General features: G+C 49.3%; 1 protein-coding gene and 1 long non-coding RNA gene across 2 annotated transcripts; one reads left to right on the top strand and one right to left on the bottom strand.

Annotated features, from left to right (window-relative positions):
- The first annotated feature begins 1,470 nt into the window (after nt 1–1,470).
- mtg1 (mitochondrial ribosome-associated GTPase 1) lies at nt 1,471–25,502 on the top strand. The gene is made up of 11 exons (XM_078199623.1): nt 1,471–1,745; nt 3,126–3,190; nt 5,388–5,492; nt 6,501–6,587; nt 9,287–9,343; nt 12,579–12,669; nt 15,472–15,533; nt 16,729–16,825; nt 21,441–21,522; nt 22,894–23,006; nt 24,311–25,502. The coding sequence occupies exons 1-11, from the start codon at nt 1,652–1,654 to the stop codon at nt 24,406–24,408; spliced, it is 951 nt and encodes a 316-aa protein (XP_078055749.1). The 5' UTR covers nt 1,471–1,651; the 3' UTR covers nt 24,409–25,502.
- Nucleotides 16,408–20,805, bottom strand: LOC144480289 (uncharacterized). Its single transcript, XR_013495636.1, has 3 exons — nt 20,662–20,805; nt 19,213–19,436; nt 16,408–16,859 (listed from the first exon to the last, which is right to left on the bottom strand). It is a non-coding gene; the product is annotated as an uncharacterized LOC144480289 (long non-coding RNA).
- Nucleotides 25,503–25,714: the final 212 nt, after the last annotated feature.

Raw genomic sequence — 25,714 nt, 5'->3', positions numbered from 1 at the left:
GAACCCAACGACTGTGAAGAAATGGCGATATATTTCCAAGTCAGGACGGTGAGTGGCTTGGAGGAGAACTTGCAGGTGGTGGTGTTCCCATGTATCTGCTGCCCTTGTCCTTCTAGATGGAAGTGCTCATGCATTTTGTAGATAGTACACACTGCTGCGACTGAGCGTCGGTGCTGGAGGGAGTGATGGGGTGCCAATCAAGCGGGCCTTGCACTTTGACTGCATCAGGTGATTTGGACACAGTCCCCGGGGTTGGGGTGATTTGGAGACTCTCCCGAGGGTTGGAGTGATTTGGACATGCACCCTGGGGTTGGGGGTGATTTGGTGACGCTCTCTGGGTTTGGGGATAATTTGAAAATGCTCCCTGGGGTTGGAGTGATTTGGAGACGCTCCCCAGCATTGGCGGTGATTTGGAGATGCTCTGCGGGGTTGGGGGTGATTTGGAGACGCTCCCTGGGGTTGGGGGTGATTTGGAGATGCTCCCCGGGGTTGGGGGTGATTTGGAGACGCTCTCCGGGGTTGGGGGTGATTTGGAGACGCTCCCCAGGCTTGGGGGTGATTTGGAGATGCTCCCCGCAGTTGGGGGTGATTTGGAGATGCTCCCCAGGTTTGGGGGGATTTGGAGACGTTCCCCGGGGTTGAGGGTGATTTGGAGATGCTCCCCAGGGTTGGGGGTGATTTGGAGACACTCCCCAGGGTTGGGGGTGATTTGGAGACGCTCTCCGGGGTTGGGGGTGATTTGGAGACGCTCTCCGGGGTTGGGGGTGATTTGGAGACGCTCTGCGGGGTTGGGGGTGATTTGGAGAAACTCCCCGGGGTTGGGGATGATTTGGAAATGCTTCCCGGGGTTGGGGTGATTTGGAGACACTCCCCGGGGTTGGGGTGATTTGAAGACGCTCCCCGGGTTTGGATGATTTGGAGACGCTCCACAGGTTGGGGGTGATTTGGTGACACTCCCCAGGTTTGGGGTGATTTGGAGACACTCCCCGGGGTTGGTGGTGATTTGGAGACGCTCCTGGGGGTTGGGGGTGATTTGGAGATGCTCCCCGGGGTTGTGGATGATTTGGAGATGCTCCCCGGGTTTGAGGTGATTTGGAGATGCTCCCCGGGGTTGGGGGTGATTTGGAGACGCTCCCCGGGGTTGGGGTGATTTGAAGACGCTCCCCGGGGTTAGGGGTGATTTGGAGACGCTCCCCGGGGTTAGGGGTGATTTGGAGACGCTCCCCGGGGTTGGGGATGATTTGGAGATGCTCCCTGGGTTTGGGGTGATTTGGAGACGCTCCCCGGGGTTGAGGGTGATTTGGAGACGCTCCCCGGGGTTGGGGGTGATTTGGAGACGCTCCCCGGGGTTGGAGTGATTTGGAGACGCTCCCCGGGGTTGGGGTGATTTGGAGACGCTCCCCGGGGTTGGGGGTGATTTGGAGACGCTCCCCGGGTTTGGGGTGATTTGGAGACGCTCCCCGGGTTGTGGGGGTGATTTGGAGACGCTCCCCGGGTTTGGGGGTGATTTGGAGACGCTCCCTGGGTTGTGGGGGTGATTGGGGGGGTCTCTACATCCCGGGTCGGGGAGTCTCCGGGGGTTTGCAGCGGCCTCTCCCGGGGAACAGGGCCCGGAGCCTCGGCCTCGAGTGGGAATCCGGCCCGGGGCCCCATGAGCTGCCGGGCGGCCGCGCTGCGGCTCCGGCCCCGCTTCGACTTCGGGAACCGGGAGCTGACCAAGTGGTTCCCCGGACACATGGCCAAAGGTGTGGGCTTGGGTCAGGGGTCAGTGAGGGAGGGTCTGGGGGGTGTCTGGGTCAATGAGGCAGGGTCCGGGGGGTCCCTGGGTCAGTGAGTGAAGGTCTGGGGGGTCTCTGAGTTAGTGAGGGAGGGTCTGGGGGGTGGTCAGTGAAGGAGGATCTCTGGGTCAGTGAGGGAGGGTCTGGGGGTCTCTGGGTCAGTGAGGGAGGGTCTGGGGGTCTCTGGGTCAGTGAGGGAGGGTCTGGGGGTGGTCAGTGAGGGGTGGTTTCTGGGTCAGTGAGGGAGGGTCTGGGGGTGGGTCTCTGGGTCACTGAGGGAAGGTCCCAGGGTCTCTGGGTCAGTGTGGGAGGGTCTGGGGGTCTCTGGGTCAGTGAGGGAGGGTGTGGTGGTCTCTGGGTCAGTGAGAGTGGGTCTGGGGGTCTCTGGGTCAGTGAGGGAGAGTCTGGGGGCCTGTGGGTCAGTGAGGGAGGGTCTGTGTGTCTCTGGGTCAGTGAGGGAGGGTCTCTGGGTCAGAGAGGGAGGGTCTGGGGGTCTCTGGGTCAGTGAGGGAGCGTCGGGGGGGGGTCTCTCGGTCAGTGAGGGAAGGCCTGGGAGACTGCGTCAGTGGGGAAGGGTCTGGAGGTCTCTGGGTCAGTGAGGGAGGGTCTGGGGGTCTCTGGGTCAGTGAGGGAGGTTCTGGGGGTGTCTCTGGGTCAGTGAGGGAGGGTCTCGGGAGGATCTCTGAGTCAGTGAGGCAGGGTCTGGGGGAGACTCTGGGTCAGTGAGTGAGGGTCTGGAGGTCCTGAGTCAGTGAGTGAGGGTATGGGGGTCCTTGGTCAGTGAGGGAGGGTCTCGGGGGGGGGGGGGGGGATCTCTGGGTCAGTGAGTGAGGGTCTGGAAGTCCCTGGGTCAGTGAGTGAGAGTCTGGAGGGGGTCTCTGGGTCAGTGAGTGAGGGTCTGGAAGTCCCTGGGTCAGTGAGTGAGGGTCTGGAAGTCCCTGGGTCAGTGAGTGAGGGTCTGGGGGAGTCTCTGGGTCAGTGAGTGAGGGTCTGGAGGTCCTGAGTCAGTGAGTGAGGGTATGGGGGTCCTTGGTCAGTGAGGGAGGGTCTCGGGGGGGGGGGATCTTTGGGTCAGTGAGTGAGGGTCTGGAAGTCCCTGGGTCAGTGAGTGAGAGTCTGGAGGGGGTCTCTGGGTCAGTCAGTGAGGGTCTGGGGGAGTCTCTGGGTCAGTGAGTGAGGGTCTGGAAGTCCCTGGGTCAGTGAGTGAGGGTCTGGAGGTCCTGAGTCAGTGAGTGAGAGTCTGCGGGTCCTTGGTCAGTGATGGGGATAATTCTTCAGTAAATTCTTTGTACGTTATGCAACTGTAGCCCGTAACCTGAGGCACGTTTCTGATGTGTTTTATTCTAGGGCTCAGAAAGATGCAAGCAAGTCTGAAAAACGTGGATTGCATTATTGAAGTTCATGATGCCAGAATATCCTTTATGACGTCGCTTTTCAACAGCTCACCCCAGAATCTACTTGGGTATTTCGACATGTGGAAAGTTAGCCGTTAAAAATTACAATGCACTAAACCGATACATCAATATACAGAGTGAATCATTCATTTAACTGGCCTACTTGCTTCATGTTCAGTTCAAACCCTTTTTTGGCCTAATTAGTTTTGACCCACTGTCACTCCATTCCCATGGTAAAATTAATCTATTGGGAAAGTTCAGGGGACTTCATGGCTGGTGTGCAGTCATTTTGGAGTGCAAACTTCCCATCCGTGGCTTACTTTCTCTGTTGTAAATCGTCTTCTTAAACCCCTGAGCCCTGCCACCCCTCCACAAGTTCATTTGTCATTAAAGTTGAGACTTTCCTTACCACCTTCTCTGTCACCTCCATCCCTTCCCCCTACACACCAGTCCACCGTTCTAGCTCAAACGCCCTCTCCTGCCTCTCTCCTCATGCCCCCTCCAAGCTCACCTTGTCCACGAGAGCCACCTCCTATTCCCACTCAACTGCTGACCACCCAGTTTTCCTTCTTGGTCCCCATACTAGCTGATATTAGAAAGCAGCATTTATCCAAGTGTAACGACATTGTTAGCGGTTACCTCTCCTCCCGTACTATTCCCACTCCTCTTCAAATCTTCCATCCTCAAAAAAAACCCATTCCTTTGTGATTCTAGGCCCTACTGTGGTCACCCACTGACCCAGGGACCCCCAGACCGTCACTCACTGACCCAAACACCCTCAGACCCTCACTCACTGACCCAGAGACACCCCTCCCCCCAGACACTCACTCAGTGACACAGAGAACCCCCGCCCCCCCCAAGACCCTCACTCACTTACCCAGAGAACCCCAGACCCTCACTGACTGACCCAGAGAACCCCAGACCCTCACTGACTGACCCAGGGACCCCCAGACTCTCACTCACTGACCCAGGGACCCCTAGACTCTCGCTCACTGATCAAGAGACCCCCCCTCACTGTGATTCTGTCTTTGCAAAGTACCGTCCAATCTTCAACATTCTTCCCCAAGTCCTTGAACGTGACATTAGCCCCCAAATCCATGCCTGCCTTTCCGAGAGTCTCATGTTTGATTCTCTCCAATCAAGTCTCTGCCCTGTCAGTATTGAAATGGCTCCTACAAAAGTTATAAGTTGCGTCCTATGTGACTGTGATACTGTACAGATAAACTATCCCCTGTTCAGCCTTTGACACGGTTAACCCACCATCCCCATCCGATTGAGTGAGGCTCCTTTTGTACCTATTCCGTTGTAACCAGAGAATCACCAATGGCATCTCTTCCTGATGTTCCCAAAGAATATATCCTTGACCCTCCCCCCCTCCCCCCCACCCACTCTTGGGATGACCAGCCCCCAATCACCTCCTCCCTCCCTCACCCAGCCATCTCAGTGCAGAGTGGCACTGGGAGCCCCCCACCGATCATTCCCCCAGTAGGTCCTGCCCCCCAATAAGTCTACCCCCTTGGCACTGCCTGATGCCCAGTGGGCAGTGCCAGTTTGCCCCTTGGGCAGTGCTGCGGATGAGGCTGGCAATGTCAGTCTGGCAATGCCCAAGAGGCAACCCCCCGCCTTACCCCCGACCTTCCATTGGTGGAGGGGTGGGCGGGGGGGTGTGTGTGGGGGATGGCTCAATAGCCTCTGTTCCCTCCAGTGCGGTCGGGCCACCTGTTCCCCGTTAGTGCGGAGCAGGAGTGAACCTCGCTGGAGTGAGTCACGTCTGGCGGGGGGGGGGGGGTGGGAGACACTAGCGGGCCAGGAAACTTCAGTCCCGGGCGCGTGAATGAAATGGAACTGCCGGTGCAGAGCTGCTTACGCTGGAAATCTTAGTCTGGGAGACTCTCGGAGGCCGTGGCGCTAAGCGGGAACCCGCGAAACAGCCTCTGCTGATGTCTGCCGGCCCACTGCGCTGCTCGAGCTGGGACAATCGCCCCCCCCCCCCTATATGACGGTGAAATCGACCATTGCTGTCGGCAGCTTCAACCCCGCTTTTCCCACCCGACATTGGCCTTTGCTGAATTCCGGGGAAAATCTCACCCCATAGCGAGCCGATCCCCAGGGTGATGGATAACTGGTGTCTGCAGCAGAACGGTTTAATACAGTTCATTGATCGCGGCTATGCAGCACATTTCTACGTACAGCTATCCTTGACTATCCATATTACATCCCTTTGTCTGGACGTAACCCTGTGTTTGAGGAGACTTTGGGTGTCAGGCCCCATCTACTGGTCTTGAACAAAATGGATTTAGCTGATTTAACAAATAAGCAGGTGTAGTACTGTAATAAGCTGAGCTGTCGACTCCCCTGTAACCGCGTGCTGTTCCCCCATTTCCCCATGTGATATTTCTATTTCTATGTAGGGGAAAAATGTTTGTGGTAACTCTCCTCTGATTGGCACTTGCTACTCCTATGGCGGGCCCACCGCTGTAATAAAAACAGAAAATGCTGGAAATACTCAGCAGGTCTGGGAAGATCTGTGGAGCGAGAAACAGAGTTAACATTTTGAGTCTTTGGAACTCATTCAGAACGGCTCTGAAGAAGAACCAGCAAAGGACGGCATGATGGTTAGCACTGCTGCCTCACAGCACCAGGGACCCGGGTTCGATTTTGCCTTTGGGTGACTGTCTGTGTGGAGTCGGCACGTTCTCCCCGTGTCTGCATGGGTTTTCTCCAAGTGCTCCCGTTTCCTCCCACAGTCCAAAGATTTGCAGGTTAGGTGGATTGGCCATGCTAAATTGCCCTTTAGAGTCCCAATATGTTAATCCGCCACCCATCCTGCTTATCTTTGGACACTAAGGGGCAATTTAGCACGGCCAATCCACTTAACCTGCACATCTTTGGACTGTGGGAGGAAACCGGAGAAACCCGAAGGAAACCCACGCAGACACGGGGAGAACGTGCAAACTCCACGCAGACAGTGACCCGAGGCTGGAATTGAACCCGGGTCCCTGGCGCTGTGAGGCAGCAGCGCTAACCACTGTGCCACCCAAGTATTAATGGAGCTGACAGAGTACTTTCCAATTGTGGTCACTTGTAGGAAGAATCCCTGAGTCCACAGCGGAGCACAAGGACCGATGCACAAACTGTGTTTGCTGGTTTTAATCCTGAAAAGCATTGAAATGGGAGTTGGAGAATAAAACTTTTGCACTTGTCTGAAGCCAGATAAATATATGATCAGACGTGAGCGAGGTAGTGAGCTGTTTTCAAGCCCCTAATCTTTAAAACAGTGAAAGAAATGGTTTTGCCTCACGGAGGTCGCTCTCTGTTTATCATTTAGAGAATCCTGAACCAATTGGAACAACAAGGAATCCGGAATGTTCTCTTCACGGACTGCCTACGGGAGAGGGATGTACATGTAAAGAAAGTAAGTTCTTAACTTGCGGTTGAATTTGTTTGAAAGGGTGGGCAGGGGTGGAAAATTTATCAGTGGGCATTCCGCTAGCTCCAGGGCTAACCACTGTGCCACCGTTGGGCTGAGAGCTTCCGCTAGCTGCCAATCCCTCTTCCGGGAATTTCCCCGGCCAGTGCTGGTGGCTATAAAAGGATTTTCACTCATAATGTGAATGTTTTTTGAGTGAAAGTAGCTGTGGAGTGGTGAGTTGATTACCCTCCTGAACTCCTGCCTCATTTTAAATAAAAATCTAAAACCTGACCACCCCTTCAACTCCCTTGGAGACAGTCCCTCCTCCCTCTCCACCTGATGAACTACTTACAATCATAGAATCCCTCCTGTGTAATAGGAGGCCCATCAGGTCCGCACCGTGGGGCGGTAAGGTGGCACAGCGGTTGGCACTGCTGCCTCACAGTGCCAGGGACCCGGGTTCGATTCCTGGCTTGGGTCACTGTCTGTGTGGAGTTTGCACGCTCTCCCTGTGTCTGCGTGGGTTTCCTCCGGGGGCTCTGGTTTTCTCCCACAGTCCAAAGATATGCTGGTTAAGTTGATTGACCATGCGAAATTGCCCCTTACTGTCAGGGGGATTAGCAGGGTAAATATGTGGGGTTATGGGAGTAGGTGGGATTGTAGTTGGTACAGACTTGGGCCAAATGGCCTCCTTCTCTACTGTAGGGATTCTATGAACTCTCCGACAGAGCATCATACCCACGCACTACCCCATAGCCCCACACATTTACCCCGCTAATTCCCAGAACCTATACATCCTTGGACACTAAGGGGCAACTTGGCATGGCCAAACCACCCAATCTGTGCATCTTTGGACTGTGGGAGGAAACCGGAGCCCCCGGAGGAAACCCACGCAGACACGAGGAGAACGTGCAAATTCCACACAGACAGTGACCCGAGGCCGAAATTGAACCCAGGTCCCTGGCGCTGTGGGGCAGCAGTGCTAACCACTGTGCCACCACTGAGCCAGCCAAGAATCCTGCCTCTGCCTCCATGTTAGTCAATGCCAGGACTGAGTGAAACAGGTCACCAAGAATCCCACCCAATTTGAGACCCACTAAAGAGAGAAACCTAACGTTTTGTCGTATGATATTGTTGTGACCTGTATTTGCAAGCTGGAGCTGCAGTCCAACCCTGATGGTGCATTTAGCAAATCCTCAAATCTGAGAGAGATTTCATAGAATCATAGAATCCCTACAGTGCAGAAGGAGGCCACTCGGCCCATCGAGTCTGCACCGACCACAAACCTACCCAGGCCCTACTCCTGTAACACCACACATTTACCCTATTAATCCCCCTGTCATGAGGGTCAATTTAGCATGGCCAATCAACCTAACCCACACATTCCTGCTCTCTTGAATCAGTTTGTCCAACAAAGCAAACAGACTTTGTTTTACAACTGCGTCCTGGCATTAGAGAAGATTGGACAGACAGTCTCATTTTCTGTTGACGATTTGCACTATTCTTCAGTGGGAAAGATATTCCACTCTCTGTGCAACCTCCTGATCACCACTCTTTGCTGCTGACATTTCTTGGTGGGAATGTTACAGTTGTACAAACTCCAAAGTGTTCTCATGGATTGACAGTTAAAATGGTCAATTTTAAGCTTCAAATTTAAAACAGCCTGTTGTACACTTGCATTTTCATAGAATCCCTACAGTGCAAAAGGAGGCCATTTGGCCCCTCGAGTCTGCACCGACCACAATCCCACCCAGGCCCTATCTCCATAACCCCACATATTTCCCCCTAGCTAGTCCCCCTGACACTTAAGGGGCAATTTAGCACGGCCAATGCACCTAACCCGCACATCTTTGGAGTGTGGGAGGAAACCGGAGCACCCGGAGGAAACCCACGCGGACAGGGGGGGAACATGCACTTTCCGCACAGACAAGCCGGGAATTGAACCCGGGCCCCAGCGCCGTGACGCAGCAGTGCTAACCACTTTGCCACCTTTCCGTCATTATCTTGGCACAAAGCTGAAAGATTGCATTGTCAACTCCTTGAGGCTGTCCTCAAACGGTGAGCAGATACTGCCTCGACTGCAGTTACACTGCAATCCTTGCCCTGTCATCAGCAAGAATGTGTAGTATCATGGCACTTAAACTACCTAATCGTTGCTGGCAAATGCAAACCAAGGTCTACTAGAACTTGGGGGCATGGCCTCAAAATAAGGGGGAGCAGATTTAGGACTGAGTTGAGGAGGAACTTCTTTACACAAAGGGTTGTGAATCTGTGGAATTCCCTGCCCAGTGAAGCAGTTGAGGCTACCTCATTGAATGTTTTTAAGGCAAGGATAGGTAAATTTTTGAACAGTAAAGGAATTAAGGGTTATGGTGAGCGGGCGGGTAAGTGGAGCTGAGCCCATGAAAAGATCAGCCATGATCTCACTGAATGGCGGAGCAGGCTCGAGGGGCCAGATGGCCTACTCCTGCTCCTAGTTCTAATGTTCTTATTAATACATAGCCCAAAGTGCACACAGGTGTCTGAGTATGTTTCTGTGAGGCACATGTGACATTTCTACCTAATTCTCTCTGCCGTCAAAGGCAGCACCAGAAAGCAAGTTGTCTCAGCAGAATTAAAAGTAACTTCCCTCGGATGCGGAACTTTTTTTTGTTTTTTTTTCTTGCCGCCTTTATTAATTGCTGCTTTTGGATTTCTGACAGATTGTCCCTGCTGTCACAGAACTCATTCAGAAAAGTGACCGCTTCCACAGAGCAGAGGTGAGCAACTCGAGGCGTTTGTAATTCATTCATCAGATGTGGGCGTGGCTGGCCTTGGCCAGCATTTATAGCCCATCCCTAATCGTCCTTCAGAAAGTGGGTGGTGAGCTGCCTTTCTGAACCGCTGCAGTCCATGAGGTGTAGGTACACCCACAGTGCTGAGCGGTTTGGTCCAACAGAGCGGCCGCCATTTCAGAGAGCGATTGAGAGGTAGCCACGCTGCTGTGGGCCTGGAATCACATGTAGGCCAGACCGGGTAAGGATGGCAGATTTCCTTCCCTAAAGGACATTAGTGAACCAGATGGGTTTTTACAAAAATCGCCACACTTTTCATCCCAGATATTTATTGAAGTTAAATTCCACTATCTGCCGTGGTGGGATTCGAACCCGCCTCCTCAGAGCATCACTCTCGGTCTTTGGATTGCTAGGCAACCGCCTCTTCTTGAGTTTCTGTTTATAAAATGCATTCAGTAACTTAATGTCAGAGCTCAAATATACTGCATATAACAATCAAATACTGAGGTGCAAACATGTATATGGACCACATGATTCTAAATCACCGAGGTTCCAGATAACAGCATCAGTGTATGTTCAGGAATGTCAAGGTCAGCAGACAACAGAATGAGGGGCGCAATGTTCCGACTAAACTGCACAGCCGCACGGGGCCTACAAGACTCAACACAGCCTTGGCTTGTTGCAACAGTTACAACTGAGTGAGTCCCCATTTTTCCCCCTCCTTGTTCGACTGCAGCAGGTTTTTAAAAAACGGATAACCTTGCCAAGTCACTGACTGTTTAACTGCTCACACACTGATGATAAGAGGACCAATGGGAGAGATTTTCTTGTGTTAAACAATGGCAGAGGTTATCTTTGTTGTAATTGAAACCTAGCTAAGAAAATCAAAAATGTGTCCTGATTTTTGCGCGTGCGTGCGCGCACACGCACACACACACTCGAAGTTAAACACATGATCTCGAAGTTCATAGAATCCCTACAGTGCAGAAGGAGGCCTTTTGGCCCATCGAGTCTGCACCGACCACAATCCCACCAAGGCCCTGTTCCCATAACCCCATGCGTTTACCCTAGCTAGTCCCCCTGACACTAAGGGGCAATTTAGCACGGCCAATCCACCTAACCCGCACACCTTTGGACTGAGAGAGGAAACCGGAGGAAACTCATGCAGACACGGGGAGAACGTACAGACTCCGCACAGACAGTGACCCAAGGATGGGAATTGAACCCGGGTCCCTGGCGCTGTGAGGTAGTGGTGCTAACCACTGTGCCACCTCCCTTTTTTAAAAACTAGAAGGAGGAGGCCATTTGGCCCTTCGAGCCTACTTCACCATTCATTTTGATCATGGCTGATCATCAAATTCAATATCCTGATTCCCCCCTTGCCCCCCATATCCCTTGAGCCCCAAGTTCACGCACACCGCGTGCGTGCATACACTGCATGTACACACGCACATGCACACTTGAAGTTCACGTGCACACTCGAAGGTCACGCAAGCACACACACAAATATAGATTACAGAGTGGGAGGGATGGAATAATCAGATTAGGGTTCAAAGAAATATAATGTGAATACAATCTATATCTTGGTCACTTGGCTAGCGTTAGGTGGAAGTAGGTGCTCTTTTGACTCTCCTTGGTGGTCCTCATGCTTCTGATTTATGTAGGCGGCTGGTTTGGCTGTTCTACTGGAGCCTGCCGCGCTGGGTTGAATTTTTTTACGTCTCGATCTGTAACAGGGACATCCCTGCTTGATCACACTCAGCAAGCAGGGTTAGAAGATGCACAGTGGGTTGGCAAGAGCAGGAGGTAGTAGGGTTCCACTCGAGTCATCTCTCATCAGCGTTTCAGCCCCTTGTTTTCATAAAGCAGAGAAAACAGAACGTAAGTTTTTTAGTTTAGTTTATTTATTAGTCACAAGTAGGCTTACAGTAACACCGCAATGAAGTTACAGTGATAATCCCCTAGTCGCCACACTCCGGCGTCTGTTCGGGTACACTGAGGGAGAATTTAGCACGGCCAATGCACCTGACTAGCACGTCTTTCAGACTGTGGGAGGAAACCAGAGCACCCGGAGGAAACCCACGCAGACACGGGGAGAACGTACAGACTCCACACAGGCAGTGACCCAAGCCAAGAATTGAACCCGGGTCCCTGGCGCTGTGAGGCAGCAGTGCTAACCACTGTGCCACCCCCACCAAGGCTGGGCCTGTCACGTGACTGTTAACCACTCATTCAGTCATGGCTGTGTCTTTGTGACTTAGTGCGCATGCCTGGGTTAACCTTTCTCAGCCAGTGTTCCATTGTTTGAGGGATTGGGTTTAGCTTGCTGAATTCGTGTCTGGAAGGCTCAAGTCGCACTTTTAGCCTCTGCTTTTAAAAGTTCATGGGTTAAAGATCATTATTCGACATAACTGAAATTTGAAACAACTTTCAATTCCAGTATATAGATGTCCAAACACATTGACTTATCTCTGGTTGTGATTACAGTTCCTGTTCATCATTGATCACGTACCTTAATGATAGATTGATTAGTAAAGTTTTAAGTTTAAAGTTTATTTATTAGTGTCACAAATAGGTTTACATTAACACTGCAATGAAGTTACTGTGAAATTCCCCTAGTCGCCGCACTCCGGCGCATGTTCGGGTACACTGTGGGAGAATTCAGCATGGCCAATGCACCTAACCAACACGTCTTTCAGACTGTGGGAGGAAACCCACGCAGACACGGGGAGAATGTGCAGACTCCACACAGACAGTGAGCCGAGGCTGGAATCGAACCCGGGTCCCTGGCGCTGCGAGGCAGCAGTGCTAACCACTGTGCCACCGTGTCGTCCACCTCAGTGCTTGTGGGTACTGCTATTCAATAGACACATTCTGCTTGGAGTTCGTATTAGATCAGTGTGAGTTCGTGCAAAATAGCTTTTATAACAGTTCTTCAGAGGAGTGATAATTTTTCATGAATAATTACTGGTCAGGACAGCGGAAGTATAATCATTTGGAGCGGTGGGAAATGAGGTCAAGAGTTCCAATAGGAGAGTTGGAATACTGGAGAGAATAGCATTTCCTCAATGATGAATCCACTGTTGTGTGCTGTCTGCAGTGAGTTTACCTTACATTTAATGCAATATATGCAAGCGTGATCATTCAGAGTTGGAGCATGCTCAGTCCTTTAGAACACCAGCTAATATCAAATCTTCCCATTTATCTCATTTCCCCATAGAATTTGGAATATTCCCTGATGGTAATCGGTGTACCAAACGTTGGGAAGTCGTCCCTGATCAATGCCATGCGGAGAATGTATTTAAGGAAAGGTGCGGTATATTTCTCCAAAGCTTCTGACGTTGGTACAAAACTGAGTGAACAAGCGCAGAAACTACTGTCGACAACAGTGCTAACTATCGGTTATCGGAGCACCCGTCTGTCAAGCTGTAATCCTCTTCCTAATTTCTTCCTGAGCTGCCAAGTTCCTTTTTCAGAACTCGTCGGTGAATGAAATGAACAATAAAGTTTATTTATTAGTGTCACAAGTAAGGCTTACATTAACACTGCAATGAAGTTACTCTGAAATTCCCTGATTCGCCACACTCCGGCGCCTGTTTGGGTCAATGTACCTGACCAGCATGTCTTTCAGAATGTGGGAGGAAACTGGAGCACCCGGAGGAAACCCACGCAGACACGGGGAGAATGTGCAGACTCCGCACAGACAGTGACCCAAGCCGGGAATCGAACCCGGATCCCTGGCGCTGTGAGGCAACAGTGCTAACCACTGTGCCACCGTGCCGCCCACGAGAGGGTAACAGGTACTGGGGTCCAGTGAAGACACACTGGCTGATTCCAGAACGGTTGGCGTGGTGGGGGGGCGCAGTTAAAGACCCAGGATCGCACTACATTAGGTAAAACCCACGCTCCAATGGGGAGCAGCACTCACAATGATCGTGGGTTGTTGAATTGAAGTGACAGTGTGGTGTGGTCCTGTCTTTCACCTTAACCTCCTTTAGGTTTGCCTCCCCTTCTTGCGATGTGGAGTCTTCCCTATGATTCCACGGTTGGCCAACAATACAGCATGGGTGGCCACACGGTGAAGATTAGCCATCCGGTAACTCCTGCTTAAACATTCCCGGGTAACTCTTCTCACAATTGTGTTTTATCTCTGCACTGTTCCTGGTGGAGTGCACAACCTGTGAGTGAAGGGACGCTCCTTTAAAACTGAGATGAGGAGGAATTTCTTCAGCCAGAGGGTGGTGAATCTGTGGAATTCATTGCCACAGAAGGCTGTGGAGGCCGGGTCATTGAGTGTCTTTAAGACAGAGATGGATAGGTTCTTAATTAATAAGGAGATCAAGGGTTACAGGGAGATAGCAGGAGAATGGGGATAGAATCATATTAGCCATGATTGAATGACGGTGCAGACTTGATGGGCCGAATGGCCTAATTCTGTTCCCATGTCTTATGGTCTTATGGATGGTTTCATTGTGGGAAACAGCTGTTAATGTGGACCCAGACCTTTGCACATACCACACGGAAATTTCACGCAACAAAATACGCGAATGTGTCATGGGATGACTGCTCCATCTACCTGACCCTCTGCTTAAGCCCTCCACCAGCGGCATGGTGACTTTCGAGGGTTCAGCTTGCCTTGATCATTAAGTTGCACCTTGATCCCAAACCCTCCAATAGCACAACTGCTTAACCAACCACTTGGAGTTGTTTCAGTTGTCTGATCTATCTGGCCAAGGCGTTTTTTAACCCTCTCCAACTGGGAAAACATGAGGTCACTCACCTTCTTCCCCAGCCGTCCTCCTCCTGACCACATATCACATAACCATGGTGGCACAGTGGTTAGCACTGCTGCCTCACAGCGCCAGGGACCCAGGTTCGATTCCCGGCTTGGGACACTGTCAGTGTGGAGTTTGCACGTTCCCCCCGTGTCTGCGTGGGTTTCCTCCGGGTGCTCCGGTTTCCTCCCATAGTCCAAAAGACGCGCTGATTAGGTGCATTGACCGTGCTAAATTCTCCCTCGGTGTACCTGAACAGGTGCCGGAGTGTGGCGACTGGGGGATTTTCACAGTAACTTCATTGCAGTGTTAATGTAGGCCGACTTGTGACACTAATAAATAAACTTTAAAGACTTAACTCTGCTGCCCATGTTCTGACTTGCAGAAAGTCCCATTCCCTTGTGACCCCAGTGTTCTGCTTCTGTTCCAGCAACATCCCTCATCTCGATGTCAGATCCTTCGCCCTCCCTACCTTTGTAACTTCCAGCAGTCCTGCGATTCTCCAAGATTTCTACACTCCTCCAATTCTGACCCCTTGCACACTCCATCATGCCCCATCGCTGATGGCCTTGACTACAGCTACCAAGGCCCCAAACTCTGAAAATTCCTCCCTAAGCCTTGCACCTTCCTCTTCTTCAAAGATGCCCCTTAAAACCTACCTCTACTTAGCCTTTGATCATCTGTCTTAAAATCTTATTATGTGTCTGTGCCAAATTCAGTACAAAAATTTCCAAAGAACAGTACAGCACAGGAACAGGCCCTTCGGCCCTCCAAGTCTGTGCTGATCATGATGCCCTAATTAAACTAAAAAAAAAACCTCCTGCTCTTACTCAGTCCGTATCCCTCTATTCCCTCCCTATTCATGCACCCATCCAGATGTCTCTTAAATGCCTGCTTCCACCACCTCCTCTGGCAGCAAGCACCCATCACTCTCCGTGTGAAAGATTTCCCCTGCATATCTCCCTTAAACTTTCCCCCTCTCACTTTGAACCTGCGTCCCCTTGTAATTGACACTTCCACCCTGGGGAAAAAGCCTCTTGACTATCCACCCTGTCGATGCCCCTCATAATTTTGTATTACGGTCTATCGGGTCTCCCCTCAGCCTCCGTCTTTCCAGTGGAAACAATCCCAGTTTATTCAACCTCTCCTCATTGCCAACGCCCTGTGAAGTGCTTTAGTTCATTAAACAAGAGTAAGTTGTTGTTGAAGAGAGAGTGAAGTTAGAAGTGTACTTTGCCGTGCCTCGTTTCATTTATATTCTGATGATGCCTCCACTTTCAGGGGCAGCAGAGTCGCTCGGCGCCGGCTAATTGCTTTCCACACTTGTCTTTTATTCAGGGAAAGCCTCCAGAGTTGGTGGGGAGCCAGGGGTCACCAGAGCCGTGCTCACAAAGATTCAGGTAAGCGTGACTGAAACGTTGAAAATAATTTTACTTGCAGCTGATGTTTCGGAGACTCCTCTCACACACACACACACACACACACACACACACACACACACACACACACACACACACACACACACACACACACACACACACACACACACCCGTATGTGCAGGATACTTTTTAAGGCATTGTGCAGATATAATTTGCAGCCCACAATTACGCTGGCCTGATAAATGGAGTAGTGACTGAGTCACAGTCAATGCCACAAATAAGGATATAAATCATACTGCACAACACCCATCAGTATATGTACTTGTACAATATCTTGAGCGGGTACTTGAAACTAAACAGTTAAGTTACATGGAAACAATCATTTCAAATGTTATTGATAGTATACTGCATGTTATTTTCTGAACCAGAAGAATTTGATTTAAGTTATTATTGTCATGTGTACCAGGATACAGTGAAAAGTAAAATCGAAAGTTTATTTATTAGTGTCACAAGTGGGCTTATATTAACGCTGCAATGAAGTTACTGTGAAAATCCCCTCGTTGCCACACTCCGGCGCCTGTTCGGGTACACTGAGGGAGAATTTAGCACGGCCAATGCATCTAACCAGCACGTCTTTCAGACTGTGGGCGGAAACCGGAGCACCCGGAGGAAACCCACGCAGACACGGGGAGGATGTGCAAACTCCACACAGACAAGTAACCCAAGCCGGGAATCGGATCTGGGCCCCCTGGCGCTGTGAGGCAGCACTCGTAAGCACCGTGCCACCCCAAAGTTTCATTGCAGTTCATTAACGAATTCTTAAAAGAAAAGTATATATTGTTTTTGGAAGTAGCTTCATTATTGAGGCTGATAAGAATTAAGAAATAAGATTGTGAAGAGGAGAGAGTTTATTTAATTTGCCCTGGAGCAGTTTCTGAAGGTAACGGTTTCTGGATTAATCATTTTATTTGGCAATTGTGGAGAAGCAAAGGTTTCACGTTGCTGTGGCCTGATTTCTAGCTGCTGCACACTGTTAACAGCTCCTTTTCCTCGGCTTCCCGTCTTTTTAGCCCAGATGTAAAGTGTGCCTTGTCACCAGGGCTGCAGTTGGGGATTCAACTGGCTCGAATGTAGGGCATGTGGTTTTCTTGTCGCCTTCCCTTGTCCTTCAGAGGGGAGAGGAGAAGTCTTTGTTAATGTTGTCTGTTTCCACAGGTCTGCGAGAGACCCCTCATGTATTTATTGGACACCCCTGGTGTCTTCTCTCCACGTGTAGAAAGCTTGGAAATTGGCATGAAGCTGGCACTGTGTGGTATGTTTTCTCCTGTATCTCTGTTAACGGGAGCCTGTGTAATGTTAACGTACAGAGATTGTGAATTAATAGGAAGGTAACATAATAAAAATGCGTGTAGGGCAATTATTTCCATTCAGCGTTGGACTTATACAGTGGCGAGTAAAATATTGATAGCATTCAAAGGGTGAAAGGTTAAAGACAGTCTTTACAGACAACATTATTAACCCCTCAGTGCATTACCCATAGAGTAATATAGCACCAACCTGTACTCCATTCCCTGTGTGGCAAGTTCAGTCTTATCTTGGCAAAGACAAGTACAACACAAGAACAGGCCTTTCGGCCCTCCAAGCCTGTGCTGATCATAAATGAAGTCACTCACTGTTGGAAGGTTGGATGAAGACACTGACTTTCCTTTGCAGAGACCCAACTCTGTTTTTCCTCAGACATTGAGATTGTTTGATGACCAGAGACTTAAGTTTAAGTTTATATATTATTGTCACAAGTAGGCTTATATTAACACTGCAATGAAGTTACTGTGAACATCCCCTCTTCGCCACACTCCGGCGCCTGTTCGGGTACACCGAGGGAGAATTTAGCAAGGCCAGTCCACCTAACCAGCACGTCTTTCAGACTGTGGGAGGAAACCGGAGCACCCGGAGGAAACCCATACAGACACGGGGAGAACGTGCAGACTCCGCACAGACAGTGACCCAAGCCGGGAGTCGAACCCAGGTCCCTGGCGCTGTGAGGCGGCAGTGTTAACCACCGTGCCATCCTTGTCCATTCGGATCTGTGTCACGTTGTATTTTTAAATTTAAAGTTAAAGTTTATTTATTAGTCACAAGTAGGCTGACATTAACAGTGCAATGAAGTTACTGTGAAAATCCCCTATTTTTCTAGTTTTAATTCCCCCTATAATGGGAGTGTCGTTTAGGGAGCATTGAAGCCAAATTCCCCATTTCTCGTTGGCCGGAGCTGAGGAATGGGCCACCTTTCCACTCCCACACCAGGCAGCGTGACCAATTACCGATGAAACATTTTGAGGGGCACCCTGGCATCAGTTTGAAGTAGTAAGAAAGGGGGTTGGTGAGGGGGTTGCTGGAGCATTTCCAGCCACCAGACAGAAGATTGAAGAGGAGAGCGGAGCGTGCAGCCGTCGATTGCTCAGACACAAAGCTCAAAGGTCTCAAATATGCCAGAAATGCAAACATGGGACAACTGTCCCAATTACAGGGCAATGCCTTAAAATCTGGGACACTTGGTCACCCTGACAGCAGGGAACGGTGCAGGCAGCAACCCAAGTCAAAAGAAGAATTGTTAGGAGAATTCTCTGCGCATATCACATTCTGCACTTATCGTTCTGATCCAGAAAACACCTCCAGGCTAAGGTCCTGAACTGAATGTCTGACTTCTGTGGCACAGTTAGCACTGCTGCCTCGCAGCGTCCGGGACCCAGGTTCGATTCCTGGCTTGTCTGTGCGGAGTCTGCACGTTCTCGCCATGTCTGCGTGGGTTTCCTCCGGGTGCTCTGGTTTCAAAGAACAAAGAAACTTACAGCACAGGAACAGGCCCTTTAGCCCTCCAAGCCTTCACTGATCATGCTGAACTAAAACCCCCTACCCTTCCGGGGACGATATCCCTCCATTCCCATCCTATTTTCTCCCACAGTCCGAAAGATGTGCAGGTTAGGTTGATTGGCCATGCTAAATTGCCCCTTAGTGTCAAGTGGACTAGCGGGGTAAATACGTGGGATTATGAGGATGGGGCCTGGGTGGGATTATTGTCGGTGCTGGCTTGATGGGCCAAATGGCCTCCTGCATGTATGTACGGTATGGTAAATGTAAGCCACTGTAGATAATGTCCTTGAACATAAACCCCTCCCTCCATAAGCATTCTCCAATTATTCCGAGAAAACTAGAGCTGTTTCCTCATTAGCTTTAACCTCAAAAATTAGCCTAGTTTTACCCTTCGCAACCATGTAATTTGAGACAATTTCAGTTGCTTACTGTTACTATGTCAATGACCAAACTTAGTGTATAGATATTGACATCTCATGCAGTAATGAGAAAGTGCCACTGGATTACAATCCAGTACCAGACATAACGGAATGATTGCTTATCCATTGCTGAAGTGGCTGTGTGGATGGTATTATCAGTATATTCCCCTGAACAACTGACACTGTAAAACTTCACAAGCATCTTGGCCCTAAAGGGTGTCTGCAGTTGAAGTGTCAGAGTATGTACAGTGAGGAAAATAATATAAAACTGTTTAATTGTATTTTTACAAACCGTGACCACTTCAGTATCTCACTAAAACAGAGTGCAATAGCAACCCTATTTTTGTTTAATTCTTGGGATGTCAGCATTGCTGCTTAGACCCAACATTTATTACTTATCGCTCATTACCCTGGCGAGGGCGGTGGTGAGTTACCCCCTTGAACCGCTGCAGTCCATGTGATTCCGGTACTTCCACAGTGCTGTCAGGAAGGGAGTTCCAGGATACTGACCCAGCGACAGTGAAGGAACGGCGATGTATTTCCGCGGCAGGTTGGTGTGTGGCTGGGAGGAGACATTGTAGTCGACAATGGTCCAATGCACCTCCTGCCCTTGTCCTTCTAGATGGTAGAGATCTGTTTGAATATAGCACTGAACATTACAATAGAGGCAAATGAAGAGTTGAAAAATATGGTCCTTGTAACTCAGGATCATAGAATCATAAGATCCTGACAGTGCAGAAGGAGGCCATTCGGCCCATCCAGTCTGCACCGACCAAATCCCACCCAGGCCCCATTCCCGGAATCCCATATATTTATCCTGCTAGTCCCCCTGACACTAGGGTCAATTTACTATGGCCAATCAACCTAACCAGCACGTCTTTCAGAGGAAACCGGAGCACCCGGAGGTAAGCCATGCAGACACAGGGAGAATGTGCAAACTCCACACAGACAGTGACCCAAGGTTGGAATTGAATCCAAGTCCCTGGCGCTGTGAGACAGCAGTGCTAACCACTGTGCCACCGTTAAGATGGCATGCAACATACTCCTGTCTTTAACTCTTAACAGATATAACTCTGAGATTGTAATGCACTAAATTCCTTTCATCTCAGATGTAGAATGTATTGCGTGTGTCAAACTTGACTCAGTAGTAACACCCTTACCTCGACTCAGATGAATGTGTATCCAAACAGCACTGTCAAACGTATTACCTAGGCTGATATTCCAGTGCTATGCTGCGGGGGGTGCTGCATGCCCAGAGAGGAGAACACAGGGAATGGGAGCGAGACTTTCAATCTTTCAAGCCTGCTTCGCTATTCAACATGGTGTGACTGATCCTCTATCTCAAAGCCATACTCCCGCACTCTCCTAATACCCTGTGATGCCTTTACAGTCTAGAAATCTATCTATTTATTTCTTAAATACATTCAGTGACTTGTCCTCCACAGCTTTCTGTGGTAGAGAACTCCATAGGTTCATCTCTGTCTGAAGAAGTTCCTTCGCATTTGAGTCCTAAATGGCCTACCCCATATCCTGAGAACATGACCCCTTGTTCTAAACCCTCCCAGCCAGATAAAGCACCATCCCTGCATCCAGTTTGCCCAGCCTGATCATAAATTTAAACATTTCAGTAGATCCCCTCTCATTCTTCTAAACTCCAGTGGATACAGGCCCCAGTCGACCCAATCTCTCCTCGTACGACAGTCCTGCCATCCCAGGATGCTGACTTGCTGGTGAGCAGTAAAACCAAAGGTCCTGTCTACCCCATTTGAGAGGTCCCATGGTGCCAGTTGAACAAGAGCAGGGGAATTCTTCCAGTGGCTAACCAACATTTAATACCCAATCAACTGAGAAAAATTACCTGGTTATTCATCTCATTGTTGTTTGTGGGATCCCGCTGTGGGATTGGCTGCTGAGAACAGCGGCTATCCTTTCGGAACAAAGAACAGTGCAGCACAGGAACAGGCCCTTCGGCCCACCAAGCCTGCGTCGATGATGTTGTCCTATCTAGACCAACCGCCTGTATCCCTCTATTCCCCGCCTGTTCATGTGTCTATCCAGATAAGACTTAAATATCGCTAACATATCTGCCTCAACCACCTCACATGGCAGTGCATTCCAGGCCCCCCCACCCTCTGTGTAAAAAAACTTCCCCGCACATCTCCATTGAACCTTTCCCCCCCTCACCTTGAACTTGTGCCCCCTTGTAATTGTCATTTCTGCCCTGGGAAAAAGCTTCCAAATATTCATCCTATCTATGCCCCTCATAATTTTATAAGCTTCTATCAGGTCGCCCCCTCAGCCTCCATCTTTCCAGGGAGAACAATCCCAGTTTATTCAATCTCTCCTCATAGCTGATACCCTCCATACCAGGCAACATCCTGGTCAACCTTTTCTGTACTCCCTCCAAAGCCTCCACATCCTTCTGGTAGTGTGGTGACCAGAATTGGACACAGTATTGCAAGTGTGGCCTAAACAACATTTTGTATAACTAACATAACTTGCCAACTTTTATACTCGATGCCCCGGCCGATGAAGGCAAGCATCTTTGCAACGTCATGAGCATGTGAAAGGCGCTATGTAAACGTAATGTTGTTCATTCTTCTTATGTCGTAACTCTGTAATTTGTATTTCCACCAGGGACTATATTGGACCACTTGGTAGGAGAAGAAGTAATTGCAGATTACCTACTTTTCACACTCAACAAACAACAGAAGTTTGAGTAAGAATTGTTTTTCAACTAATTGTGTTACAATTATAAAAGTTCATACGTGGATCTGACTGTTGCATTTGCACATAGTCTGAGTGGGAATGTATTGTTTTATATTGTTCACTGGTAGCAATGAAGGTCCTGGGGTTTAAGTTAAGAGAAGCACAACATCTGGATAATCAAACTACCGATTGGTGTTTGGATCCTTTATTTATGAGATTCTATGTCCCTCTCTTTGCCTCAAATCTGTGTATCTGTTTTGATTGGTCGACTAATCCGGAGACCCAGGGTAATGCTCTGGGGACCTGGGTTCGAATCCCACCACACACAATCCCATTCGGCCCATTGAGTCTGCACCGACAACAATCCTACCCAGGCCCTATCCCCATTACCACACATACTTACCCTGCTAATCTCCCTGACACACTGAGGGGCAATTTAGCATGGTCAATCCACCTAATCCGCACATCTTTGGACTGTGGGAGGAAACCGGAGCACCCGAAGGAAACCCACGCAGACACAAGGAGAACGTGCAAACTCCGCACAGACAGTGACCCGAGACTGTGACATGATTGGATGTGCATGGATAAACTGAGCCGTAGTCAGGATGTGACAATTTACCTCAGTATCGTAGGATCCCTACGTGCAGAAGATGCCCATCGGGTTTGCATCGACTCTCTGACAGAGCATCTTACCCAGGCCCTCTTTCCCCCCCCCACCCCCTCCCCCAATCCCCATAACTCCACGCACTTCCCCTTGCCAATCCATCTAACCTACACATCTTGGGACAGGGACCGGGGTTGAATTCCGGCTTCGGGTCACTGTCTGTGTGGAGTCCACACATTCTCCCCGTGCCGGCGTGGGTTTCCTCCGGGTGCTCCGGTTTCCTACCACGGTCCAAAGATGTGCTGGTTAGGTAGATTGACCTTGCTAAATTGCCCCTTAGTCTCAGGGGGATTAGCAGGATAAATATGTGGAGGTACAGGGATAGGGCCCTGGGTGGGATTGTTGTCAGTGCGGACTCGATGGGCCAAATGGTCGACCTTCTGCACTGTAGGGATTCTATGATTGAGGGATTAAATGTTGGGAGACCCACCACTCTTCGAATAGCGCCATTGAATCTTTTGCGTGACTTAAATAGCAGGTGTAACCTCGATGGAACATCTGATCCAAATGGTGGGGGCTTTCAGCAGTGCAGCACTCCCTCAGTACTGAAATGTCCGCCTCGATTTAGCTCTCAAACATGTGGGCCAGTGAGCTTCTGCCTCAGAGAGTGCAACCAGTGAATCAGTGCGGACATTAAACAGAAAGCATTTGGGCATTTGCCTGATAAATCACAGTCAGATTCTGATTACTCAGTCGGTCGCTGTGACTCTCTTTCAGATATGTGGAACGGTACCAGCTGGGAGAGCCCTGCGATGATCTACCGACCGTGCTCAAGAAAATAGCCATAAAGCTGGGCAAGACACAGAAAGTAAAAGCCATCACTGGTGTTGGTAAGCGGCGAATTGTGCTTCACTGTTGCTCCGTACTGAAATTAAAATCCATGTGGTTTGGGAGGTGGAATGTTTTCGGGGGGTGGTAGGGGGGGCAATGTGGGATTGAGGTTACAATCAGAGCAGCCATGATTGTATGGAATAGCAGAACAGTCTCAAGGGGCCGAGTGGCCTATTCCTCCTAATTTATAGGTTCAAATGTTGGTAGAAAATTATACGTTGGTGCTGATAGACTATTCAATATGAATCGCAATGATCCCTGCCACATGGAAACCGCAGTTAACTCACGTGGAACATTACAGGAACAGTATTTTTCATTGTGTTAGCTGTTCTATATTGTGATATCCCTGTATATTTATTTGAGCTATAAGTCTAATACAAAGCATGAAAACGATTCGAAATCACACGCTGGTATTATTGATGGTCTAGTGGTATTACCACTAGACTATTAATCCAGAAACTCAGCTAATGTTCTGGGGGACCCGGGTTCGAATCCCGCCACGGCAGATGGTAAAATTTGAATTCAATAAAAAATATCTGGGATCAAGAATCTACTGATGACCGTGAAACCATTGTTGGAAAAAATCTTATCTGGTTCACTAATGTCCTTTAGGGAAGGAAATCTGCCATCCTTACCCGGTCTGGCCTACATGTGACTCCAGAGACACAGCAAATGTGGCTGACTCTCAACTACCCCCGGGCAACTAGCGAGGGGCAATAAATGCTGGCCCAGCCAGCGACGCCCATGTCCCATGAATGAATTTTTAAAAAACATCCAAATGTAGTGATGTTATTGGTACGTGATATGGTTAGCTTCTAAAGTTTAAAGTTTGTTTATTAGTGTCACAAGAGGTCTATAAAATAATGAGGGGCACCGATCAGTTAGATAATCAATATCTTTTCCCAAAGGTAGGGGAGTCGAAAACTAGAGGGCATAGGTTTAAGGTGAGAGGGGAGAGATACAAAAGGGTCCAGAGGGGCAATTTTTTGCACACAGGGTGGCGAGTGTCTGGAACAAGCTGCGAGAGGTAGTCGTAGAGGCGGGTACGATTTTGTCTTTTAAAAAGCATTTATATAGTTACATGGGTAAGGTGGGTATAGAGGGATATGGGCCAAACGCAGGCAATTGGGGTTAGGGGTTTAAAAAAAAAGGCGGCATGGACAAGTTGGGCCGAAGGGCCTGTTTCCATGCTGTAAACCTCTATGACTCTAAGTAGGCTCACATTAACACTGCAATGAAGTTCAAATTTGATTTAAATTCCACAAGACTGGAAAAAAATAACAGTTGCTGCTCCAATTTCCAGGGGACGTGAACATTCTCATACCAAACTACAGTGCAGCTGCGTATGACTTCATCAGAACATTCCGGAAAGGAGAACTGGGGAAGGTTATGCTGGACTGAAGTTAACACCACCGCCCTTTTTAGAGAGCAGGGAATCTTGCCGGAGGTTTGAGATGACCCGGGGTGCGTTGTGGAAAGAATCTAAACCCCGGTATACGTGAGTTAAGCCCCTTGAACAATCACGATTGCCAAGTGCTAATTTTAAAAGGAATGCAAGCTGCCTAGCTGACGATCGTGCCAGGCAGCACTGCTGTCGTATTTAACATTCAACGGACCTGTGATCAGTGAAGTTCAGGAATAAAGATGAAATCATGTTGGCTGGGAGGGACATGTTTGCAAACAATAGTGAGATCATGGTTGCAACAGCAGCAAAAAAAAGATGAATGATGAATCCATTGCAGCACCGCACAACTTTCAGATTAAATAATGATCAGGTCTAATGGATGAATGAGGATAAATGGGGACATTTCACATCCACTGCCTTTCAATCCAAGTGATTAAACTTAAGTTTTTTTTTTGTAATATTAGTTTAAACAGCTGATTAGTATCACTGTGGGATCGGAGTTGGAGGAATTACTGAACTTCCCAGCTGTGCCCAGGTACATTATAATGGTACGCATGTCAACTCAGTACTGTGAACTCCGTAACCCCTTTTCACCCCATTCTCATGCGGCCTGCGTTATTCGTCGCTTTTAAGCAAGGATATCCCGGCTTGCGTCACTGTCTGTGTGGAGTTTGCACGTTCTCCCCGTGTCTGCGTGGGTTTCCTCCAGGTGCTCCGGTTTCCTCCCACAGTCCAAAGATGTACAGGTTAGGTGAATTGGCCGTGCTAAATTGACCCTAGTGTCAGAGGGGCTAGCTCGGGTAAATGCATGAGGTTATGGGGAATAGGGCCTGGGTGGGATTGTGGTCGGTGCAGACGCGATGGGCCGAATGGCCTCCTGCAGTATCGGATTCTATGATTATATATATATTTTGTATTGTTTCTTAATTCCATCCTTTGTGACAATTTTTGTTTTGGAAGAAGCTTCGAATGCGAATATTCCCTCTAATTATATTTGATTGTCTTTTTACTGTTTCTCATCCAAGATGAATTGTGGTTTGCAATGTTGAATGTGATTTGCGAAAGAATTAAAGATTCGAGTTTCCACTCATGCACGCAGCTTGGCCAGTTATTTTTGTATGTCCTCTGTGTGGCAGACCCAAATTCGCTCTGCGCTGACCGAGATTCACTCTGCACTCACTGGAATCTGTCATAGTTTTTCTCCTTCATTGTAGAGACTTCAGAGGCATTGGATTGTCCTAGTTAAATGTTGGATCCAGCTACTGCTCAGTCTGTTCTGGGTTGAACATGGCATTGTGTCAT

The sequence above is a fragment of the Mustelus asterias genome, chromosome 28 (genome assembly GCF_964213995.1).
Source record: "Mustelus asterias chromosome 28, sMusAst1.hap1.1, whole genome shotgun sequence".
NCBI lineage: Eukaryota > Metazoa > Chordata > Chondrichthyes > Carcharhiniformes > Triakidae > Mustelus > Mustelus asterias.
Note: the sequence above shows the minus strand (reverse complement) of the source record. Positions and strands in the feature narration are given on the sequence as shown.

Bases quoted from the DNA above. Each gene is read 5' to 3' on its own strand.
- mtg1 (XM_078199623.1), top strand. From the start codon at position 1,652: ATGAGCTGCCGGGCGGCCGCGCTGCGGCTCCGGCCCCGCTTCGACTTC. The intron at 15,534-16,728 runs GTAAGCGTGACT...CTGTTTCCACAG, and splicing joins CCGTGCTCACAAAGATTCAG to GTCTGCGAGAGACCCCTCAT. The intron at 23,007-24,310 runs GTAAGCGGCGAA...TCCAATTTCCAG, and splicing joins AAAAGCCATCACTGGTGTTG to GGGACGTGAACATTCTCATA.